At 66.9% G+C, this 9096-nt stretch overlaps 1 protein-coding gene across 6 annotated transcripts; it reads right to left on the bottom strand.

Moving 5' to 3' along the window:
• Positions 1 to 250: 250 nt before the first annotated feature.
• EGFL7 (EGF like domain multiple 7) lies at positions 251 to 7933 on the bottom strand. 6 transcript variants are annotated; one of them, XM_055270345.1, is made up of 9 exons: positions 7845 to 7933; positions 4261 to 4382; positions 3950 to 4066; positions 2888 to 3003; positions 2597 to 2692; positions 2276 to 2437; positions 1586 to 1650; positions 817 to 979; positions 251 to 644 (listed from the first exon to the last, which is right to left on the bottom strand). In XM_055270345.1, exons 2-9 carry the CDS (start codon positions 4338 to 4340, stop codon positions 622 to 624), a joined length of 822 nt encoding a protein of 273 aa, XP_055126320.1. In that variant the 5' UTR covers positions 4341 to 4382; positions 7845 to 7933; the 3' UTR covers positions 251 to 621. The 6 variants fall into 6 exon arrangements, with proteins under 6 accessions (XP_055126320.1, XP_063492792.1, XP_055126322.1 ...); XM_063636722.1 differs by lacking the exon at positions 7845 to 7933 and adding an exon at positions 7476 to 7499; XM_055270347.1 differs by lacking the exon at positions 7845 to 7933 and adding an exon at positions 6804 to 6861.
• Between the last annotated feature and the right edge of the window lie 1163 nt (positions 7934 to 9096).

Here is a 9096-nt window from a genome sequence, read left to right on the forward strand (position 1 = left end):
CAGGCTACTGGGAAGGAGGCCAGAGATTTGCCCTTTGGCCTCTGGTTGGGGCCAACACGTCCCCAAGACAAAGCTCTCTGTGGCCTCACAGAAACCACCCCCTCCGCCTTGGAGCCCCCTCCCCACCCCACGACTGCCCGCTCCACCTGGCCCCTTTTGCCAGCCGGCACCCGGCAGTGGGTCTAGGAGGGGTGGCCAGGAAGTGAGCGCCCTCCTCTCAGGACCCCAGTCCATCCACTGACACAGCAGCTCACATTTCATTTTTATTGTGCTGGGGGTCAGGCAGCAGCTTCCATTGAGGCCCCACCCAGCCTCCAGGCTGCCTGGCCTGTGCCATGGGTCCCAGGCTCCAGCAGGGAGTTCGTACCTTCCCTCAGCTGAGGGCCCACCTGGCCCTGGGATGCCGTTGGGGTAGCCAGGGGTGGATTCACACAGAAGACCCCAGCCCACCCCATGCCAGGGCCCTGGGAGCCTCCTGAGGAAGGGGAGAAAGAGGAGGGCCCTGCCTGGCCTTCTGCTCAGTCACCCCGAGGTGGTTTCTGGACCCCCAGCATGTTGGGCAGGGGCATGGGGGCTGCAGCGTGGCGTGAGGGGCTCAGTCCAGCCTGGGGCGCCGGGCAGTCACGAGTCTTTCTTGCAGGAGCCTAGGGTTGGATGAGGCTAAGGTCAGAGGTCACTGCTCCCCACAGCCTCCCCGTCCAGCTAGATCTGACCCCTTGGCCTTTGGTCGCCCCCGACCCCCAAGCCTGGGTAGCCCCTCTAGGCCCACTGGGCCCAGACCCGGGAGGAGGGCTCTGCAGGGTGGGGGGCACTCACAGGACCCCAGCTGCTCCTCCAGGAAGGAAATCTGCTCGCTCAGAGAGTCGATGCGGCCCAGCTGCTGGAAGGAGTGCACCAGGAGGCTGCCGGGGTCCGGGAGCCCGTGCTCCAGTGCCTGCGAGGCCAGGCTGTGCAGTGGGGCCAGCACCAGTTGCAGCTTCTGCGGGTGCAGAAGGGCAGTGACCCTGGGCCGGCCCCCGCCCTCTCTGCTCCACCAGGGTCTAGGGAGGACCGCTGGGAAGGGCTCCACAAGCCTCCAGCCCCAGCCCCTGCGGCAGGGCTCCAAGTGTCCACTAGAGGGGGCTGCCGTGGCAGAAGAGCTTGCGGCAGAGTGGGTGCCTGGGGCATCAGGCTGGCCTGGTGGTCCCAGCCTTGGGGTCCCTGGCAGGAGAACTAGGGGGACAGCTGGACCACTGGCCAGTGGGAAGACCAGCAAGAGCTCTTCGTCCTGGTGGGGACAAAGGTGGTGGGGGGTGGGGAGGTCTCGTCTGGGTCCAGGCTCTGTGTATGGTCTGGGGGGCTGCCAAGCTTGGTTCCTCCAGCCCTGGGGGGTCCTGGTCAGTGTCCGGCTGCCTCTGCCCGGCATGGATCCAGGCCAGGGCCCCCTCGGCGGTCAGCAGCGAGGAAGCCGCCTCCCTAGGGCCAGGACCTTTTCAGACCACCCCCAACCGTCCGTGGGTCGGGACCATGTCCCAGGAGGCTACGGAGCCTGTTCCCCAGCCTGGGCCTCTGCTGTCGTGAGGACCTGCCCCACCCCACGCCTCACCTCCTCCAGCAGGTCCACCCTGGACTGCAGCCTCTGCACTTCCTCCTTCATGGCAGTGTCCACTCCTGGGGGCAGAGCCAGGCGCTGAGTCAGGGACGGCCGGCTCCCCACCCACACCCCCAGGCTCCCTTCTGTCCCCAGGGAGAGGCAGAGCCAGAAGACTCAGGCCCAGGCCTCTGCCGCTCCCGCTGCCTGCCTGGCGCTGGCCAGAGGTCTCAGGGCTGTGCCACCTAAGTACATCGGGGCGCATGGCTCTGCGCAGATGCTCAGGGTCCCGGCCACGCTGACGGAGGTCAAGGCTGAGGTCTCAGCGGCGCTTTCGATGCGGTGCTGTGGACGGCGCATTATTACTCACGGTACGAGTTTGAAGTGTCACAGCGCGTACCAAAAGTAATAATGTCCCATCGCCAGCGGAGGCGTGGCGTCTTCCAGAATGCTGCGCTGGACGCGGACGGGACCCCGGGATGGGGCACTTCCACCTTCTTGGCTGACATGAGGCTCCGGGCAACCTGCCCCCAGTTCTCGGGAACCCACCTATCCTCCCTCCCCATCCTCCCTCCCTGGAGAGGGAGCCCCCACCGCCTTCCGCCCATATTCCAGTGCCCCCCACCATGCCTAACACAGAGCCACACGACAATGTCCACTGCCTGCCCGCCTCCCCAGGCCAGGCACAGCCAGGGCTGAGTTTACCTGTCGGGTTGGGGGCCACCCTGGGGGGCCCTCCCTTGGGCACGCAGAGTGTACCGTCTGCAGACAGGCTGTGCCCCTCCCAACACTGGCACCAGTAACTGCCGGCGGTGTTGACGCAGCGCTGGGGACAGCTGTCCCTCCTAGCACTGCATTCATCCACATCTGCAGGAAACGGGGTGTCAGGCAGCCACGCCTGCGGGAGGGGTCCTGCCCACACAGCTCCCTTCACAACCACCCACTCATGGGCCAACAGTAACCCCAGGACATGCAAGGAGGTGCCCAGGACCCTTCCAGGGCCCCCCAGGGTGGAGCCAGCCTCACCTGACTGGCAGGTGTCACCCTGCCATCCTGCAGGGCAGCGGCAGCGGCCAGGCTGGACACAGCTTCCTCCGTTCCGGCATGGCGGCTGGCATATTGCTGTGGGTGGGGGAGGCTGGTCACCAGCTCAGTTGGGTCCCCAGCGCCTTGTGGGGCAGCTGCTAGGGAGGGGGTGCTCTGCGGCAAGGTGGTGCTTTGCTCGGGGTTCAAGAAAAGCAGCAGGAGTGTTGCTGGAAGACTGGGGAATAGTCGCCCTCCTGACTAACACCGGGTGCCGAGGGACGTAGCCCTCACCTGCTCCACAGGCCCTGGGAAACCCGCTGGTCCTCTTCCAGCCGGGGCAGCACGCGTAGTGAGGCCTGGCAGGGGCCAGCCCCGGGCTGCGGCGGTAGGCGGTCCTATAGATGGTTCTGTGGGGTGGGCGGGACAGCTCAGAGGGGCATCCTACTCCCCCTTAGTCACCTGCTGGGCATCTAGAGTCCCCTCTCAGAGTGGACAGGGTCACCCCAGCATGCCCCCAGGGGTCTTCTCCTCAAGGGATGGCACTGAGGGGTCACTGCACAGCCGTTTCCCTGCCTGGGCCTTCCGGTGCTGGCCGGGACTCAAGCCACAGCAGGAAGGCCCAGCCACACTCCGCATGGAGCAGAGGCAGTAGCCAGGCCTGTGTGTGCCCCCACCTATCTGGCCTCCTACTGTGGGGGCATCCAGGCCCAGAGGAGAGGGTGTGCCCGGCCTGTGGCGAGTCACAGCAGAGTGTGGGCCCTGGGCATCGGAGCACTTCTTAAACCTCCAGGAGTCTGAATTCCCAGGCCCCTCCCCCAGCAGGGGGTGGAGCTCCCACACCCAGGAAGGAGGACTCTGCCTGAGGCTGAGACTTAGGGGTGTGTGCCCCTTGTGTGGGCATACAGGACATTTCAGGGTCTCATCTGTGCCCGCTGGGGGCCGTCACGTGGAGGGGGTGCCCAGTGCAGTGGGACCAGGGGAGTCAGGCACCATTCTGTATATATGGGACCCTGCAGCCAGGGATGCCAGGGCAGGGAGGGGTTAGTCCCCCGGAAGTAGAGGGGTGCAGACAGGATGGGCGACCCCTCTAAACATGGGGATGCCCTTAGAGGTGCTGTCCTTTGAGACGTGTCAGGGCAAGAGCAAAGATTAGGACACTGGAGGTGATCGTGGAACCCCTTGGCTCCGGCCACCCTGGGTCGCCCATCTCAGGCAGCCTTCTCATGGCTCTGGCCTCAGTTTCCCATCTTGGGCCTCGCCCCTGACATGCTGACGTGTGGCAGACGGGGGCAACTTGGGGGATTGGCCTTGGGAGGCTGGGGCTGGGTAGGCTCAGTGTGGTGGGGCACTCACCGGTAGGTGCTGCAGGCCCGGTGCCCGTCGCAGGTGGTGAGGAAGGGCTGGTACACACGCTGCACGAACGACTCGGAGACAGGGTCCCCGTGAGCCCGGACGGCACACACCCTACGGCTGCAGGGGTGGACAGGGGGTCAGCCCAGGAGTCCCAGAGCAGGACCCAAGAATGATGGGAACATGTGGGCGGGGCAGGACCTTCAGCAGAAGCCCCCAGGGAGTCCCCCACAGGAGCTGAGGGCTGCCTCTAGGAGGTGCTGAGGGCTCCCAGTCCCCCGACCCCAGCACTCCCAGGCTAGGGCTTGGCTCACCCCGGCCGGTAGGCGTGCTCCGTGCCGCCCACTGCCAACACCAGAAGCCACGTCAGCAGCACCTCCTGAGAGCCCCTCATGGCCTGCGCCTCCAGGCGGGGTGGCCTTCTCCTCTGGGTGGCCTGGGGCACAAAGCATGACCGTTAAGTCTCCCCGCAGATGCCCTGCCCCTAGGCCGCGGGTGCAGTTTGCACTTGCTCCATGAGGCCTGCCCAGCTCATCTCTGCTGGAGCCTCCACTGGTGGGACAGCCCCACGGTGGCGCCCACTCTCTCCTCCGCTGGCCCCCTCTTCCAGCTAGCCGGATGCTTGCCAGGCACAAACAGCTGGGGCCACAGCCTGGGGGCCACGGGGCGGGGGGTGACCCTGTCCAGAGCTCTTGGTGCAGGAATCGAGTGGATCCTGCTGGGCATCTGCCCGAGGCTCCGGGAAGGATGGCTCCAGCAACGGGGGGCCCAGTTTCTCCTGTCCTGCCTGGTTCCAGGGCCCTCCTCACAGCAGGGCAGGGGTGAGTTTGTACCCCAGTCTGTGCAAATGGGGTGTTCGTGGGCAGAGCTGGGATCCAGCCCCACCAGGGACTTGCCGGCCTCAGCCCTTCTGGGCTTTGGTTTCTCATCTGAGTGTGGAACCGGCCCCGGTGGGTGGACCAGCAGCTGCAAGCCAGCAGGAACCGTGCGGGGGTGCACACATTCTAAGACCACCAGAGAGGCGGCCTTCATTTTAGAGGGGGTCCCTCCCAGGCTGGGATATGTGTGCAATCAGCCTCCAGGGATCTTGGGACAGTGGCTGTGCCAGCTGCACACCTGGGGGTGAGGAGCAGCCCTGACAGTGTCACCGGAGCCGGAATCCAACCCCCTCCTGGCTGTGCAGCAGGAGCCAGGGGCCCGGGTGAGGCTTCCTGAGAGCATGAGAGAGCCCAGAATTAATGGTCTGTGACAATGCCGGGGGTGGGGCTTCTGTCCTATGCACAGCCAGGGATCTGGAGAGCTGGCGAGCCCCTGCCATGCTCCAGGGTCCCACCCAGGGCCTCTCAAGGGTGCTTCCCAAAGGCTGGGTGGGTTCCTTCCGAGGCACTGCAGGGCCCTGGGCAGGGAAAGGCCAGGCTTCAGGTGGGGGCAGAGGCTGGGGTAAGGCTGTCCCTTCTCTGGGATTCAGTTTCCTCACACACTAGAATAGGGTCTCTGAGGCCCCTCCTCAGCTCTGACAGCCAGTCCTATAAATAGTCACACTGTCCTCAGTCGCTGCTGGCCAGCCCCACTGGGTGTGGAGCGCGATCCCACACCTGCTTCCCACGGGCACTGCCACGGCATCACCCGGTCCCAGCGGGGAGGGTCGCTGGGGGGTCCTTCCTGGGCCTCCTGTTCTCCGTGCACTGGAGAGAGGAGGGCAGGGCAGAGGCCGCCAACTAGGCAGAGGCTGCCCTGGGCAGCTGAGGGGTGGGGACTTAGCTTGGGGGCAGGGGGGGCATCACAGCAGTTTTTGGGCAGGAGTTTGTCCAGGGGGCAGAGCTGGCTGGAGATTAACTCTGGGGATGGGGTCTGGATGAAGGACACTGTTAGGGGCTGGGCCTGGTGTGACCCCAAGGCAAGACTCGAAGTCGGGGGACAGGTGACATTGGGGAGTAGGACCCGGGAAGGAAGAGGTAAGGCAGCGGCCTGGCGGCTTGGGGTGGACAGGGGGATGCCAGGGCGGGCCTGGGGGGAGGCGAATCTCCCAGACCTCATTGCCCCTCACATATATTCGCACAGCACCCCCCACAATTCCTGACAGTCGCCTGGAAAGGAAGCGGTGCTAAGTGGAGACTCAATTTTTGAAAGTCATGCTTTTTCCGAGGCCAGAGGAAGCCCGTGGCGCTCTGCGAGCTGGTGCTGCAAGCCCCATTTCCCTGGGGGCGCCACAGCCTCGACCCAGGGGTGCCGGGCGACCCAGGTGGACCAGCAGTCCGGTCCCCGTGCCCCCAGCGCCCACGGGCTCCCTCCCCACCTGCCCGGCAGCAGTCCCGCAGCCCCCACCCGCGAGAGGCCAGGTCCGCAGAGGGAGGGGCCTGGCGCGCCGCAGGCACTGGCGGACCCCTCGCGGCGGGAGCAGGGCTGGGGACCTCGGGGCCCACAGGGAGGGCGCAGAGGCGGAGCGAGACTGACCTGCCTGCCGCCCCCTCCCAGCCGCGCTGCCGGCTCCGGGGTTCGGGGGGCGGAGCAGGCAGCAGGGGCTGGGCCCCCAGGCGCTGGGTCGCGCCGGGTCGGAGGAGGGGCCGCGGCGCCCCCCGCCCTCCCCGCCGCTCCGCCCGCCCGCCGCCGACAGGGGGAGCCGGTTCCCGGGGCCGCTGGGCCCATTCTCCCGGCCCGGCCCGACCCAGCCGCGGGCGCCCCGGCCCGCTCCCCGCCTCCGGCCCCCGCGGTCGCGCTGCCTCGTCCCAGAGCCGCCCCCAGCTGCGCGCGCGGCCAAGTTCCCCGCCCCCGGGGGGCTCCGCGGGTCCCGCCCTCGACCCAGCCCGGGCGGCGAGCAGACCCCGACCCCGGCGCGCCCCGCTCGCTCCACACTCACCGCCGGATCCGGGGCGCGCACGCGCCGCCGCCACTGCCGCCCGAGCCCGCGCCGTGGGGGCCCCGAGCCCCGCCCCGCCCCGCCCCCGGCCCCGCCCCACCTGGCTGCCCCGCCGGAGCCCCGCCCCGCCCCCATTGCGCAGACGGGGAAACTGAGGCCCCGCGGCGGACGAGCTGCCCCCGGGCGGGCAGTGACTCCGCTGGAACCCCGGGCTGACGCAAACGCGCCTCTGAGCCGCGGCCCCCCAGCCCCCCTCCGGGAATCCTGGGGCCCGAGTCCCCGCGGCAGGGCGCTCGCTGTGCGGTCGCTGGGGACGCACGAGCAAGCCCGGCCGCCAGGAGCCAGGAGAGGCCGCCCAGGGCGCCCACACTGACCGGGCTGCGGGTCCTTTGCTAGCTCTCAAGCCCCCAGGCTGAAAACCACCCCAGGACGCCCATCTCAGCCACTGGGGGGCCGCGCGGTAGGCACCCGGTGCAGGTTAGCACTGAGCTGGGTCCTGCAGCCTCGCAGGCAGTGGGCATCATGATCGTCCCCACCCCAGGCCCAGAGACCCAGATCTCCTCCGAGACCACGTGGCAGAGCCCAGGCCTGCCTCCTAACCTTAGCGTGTTAGGTTGGGGACCCCTGCGCCGGCCCCCACCTGGCCCTCTCTCAGGCGTCAGGCACCCTCACCTGGGTCACTGGGTCACTGCTGTGTTCAGGACAGTCAGGGCCATCGCAGAACACTCCTCCCAGCGAATCCACAGGCCCCCAGGGAGTCTCCTCACACCAGAGGTCCCTGGGCTGGTCACCTCTCCTCTCCAGGCCTCCACTTCCAAATGTATAAGATGGGGCTAAACAGCCCTGGGATCTAGTGACGGTGAGGTCATGGCCACACCACAATTGTTAGAGCTGTTACTGCGGGCGCGGCACGTGGGGTTTGGGCCAGCCCAATTCATCAGCCCCTCAGACCCCAGCCGGAGCCAGCGCCCTGTGTCATAGCCCGTGTGGGCGCCTGTGTGAGACGTGTTTCCTCGGAGCAAGGGGTTTGCTGGGACTCACCTGGCGGAGGAGAATCTGTCATCCCCCGGACAGGGGCGGGAGCTGCTCCTCCGGGTGGTGGGGGCCACCTGTGCCTCCCCGGTCCTGGGGGCTGCTGGTTGGAGAGGAGGTGTGGGTTAGTGCCTATGCACAATCCTGGTCACCCTGATGTCTGGGGGCTGGGAAGGGGCCCGGGTCCAGCCTTCGGTGCTGCTGTGGGACCTCCGCCTGCACTAGGCCTACAGGCCCCCGTCCTGCACCTACCCTGACCCCATCCTGTCCTGAGCTGATTGTCCTCTCAGATCCGCAGCCCCTGGCCTCAGTAAAATGGGGCTGTTGCCTCCAGCCCTGTACTCCCTGGCGTGGGGATGGAAGGCTGCTGTGAGTGGAGATGCAGGTCTCTCCACGAAGCCCAGGGTGCTGGGCAAGGGACCGGCAGATGGGTCCAAGAGGGCCACCAGCTTGGTCCTACCTTGGTGCATGGGAGCTGGAGGAAGGGAGGGGCCCAGGTCCCTGGAGAGGAGCCCCCAAAATGAGGCTGCCCCACCCTGCAACCCAGTGGCCACTGCTCTGGACCAGGGGCCCTAGAAGCCCCTGCACATGGTCCGAGGGACAGCCAGAGCAGCTGCTGTCAGGGGGTGTTCCTCATCTGACTGGGGAGTCCTAGGTCTCCTGGCGCCCTGAGCTCACGCAGGGCAGCTCTTACCTAGCCCCCTGGCAGTGAAGTGTTCAGAGTGGGGCCTAGGGGGCCTCTGGGTGAGAGAGCCACCCGCCCTGTCCCCTGCCCCTGGCCTCATCTCTGGATCTGCCGTCACTTAACCCTTTGACCTGCCTCCCCACCTCTCCTGCCTGAGTCTGGAAGAGGCGATGGAGCAGAAAGGGCAGCTCCAGGGCTGCCCCGAGCCAGCCCTCCCTGCTCCCATCCTGGCTAGGTACCATTTGGAAAGTGGGGGTTCTCAGACAGGCTTGTTGGTGTGGACGTATGAGAAAAAAAGTGGGGCCTTCTAGGACCCACTATGGCTTTGGGGGCTTTGGGATGGGGCTTCAGCCTCTCTGCATGAGGCTGGGGAGAGGGAGAACAAGGGCTTCTCCAGGGTCCAAGGGGGGCCGACAGAATCACCCATTTGCCCACCGCACCCTACCAAGTCATCCCTAAGCCTGAGCCCCACATCCCGCACCCTGGATTCACACTGCTCATCCTGGCTACAGATTTGGCTTTGGGGTTCCTCTCCCTCGGGGCCAATTCCCCTCCCCAGGTCCCTGTTGGGTTGCT

The sequence above is a fragment of the Symphalangus syndactylus genome, chromosome 3, assembly GCF_028878055.3.
Source record: "Symphalangus syndactylus isolate Jambi chromosome 3, NHGRI_mSymSyn1-v2.1_pri, whole genome shotgun sequence".
Lineage (NCBI taxonomy): Eukaryota > Metazoa > Chordata > Mammalia > Primates > Hylobatidae > Symphalangus > Symphalangus syndactylus.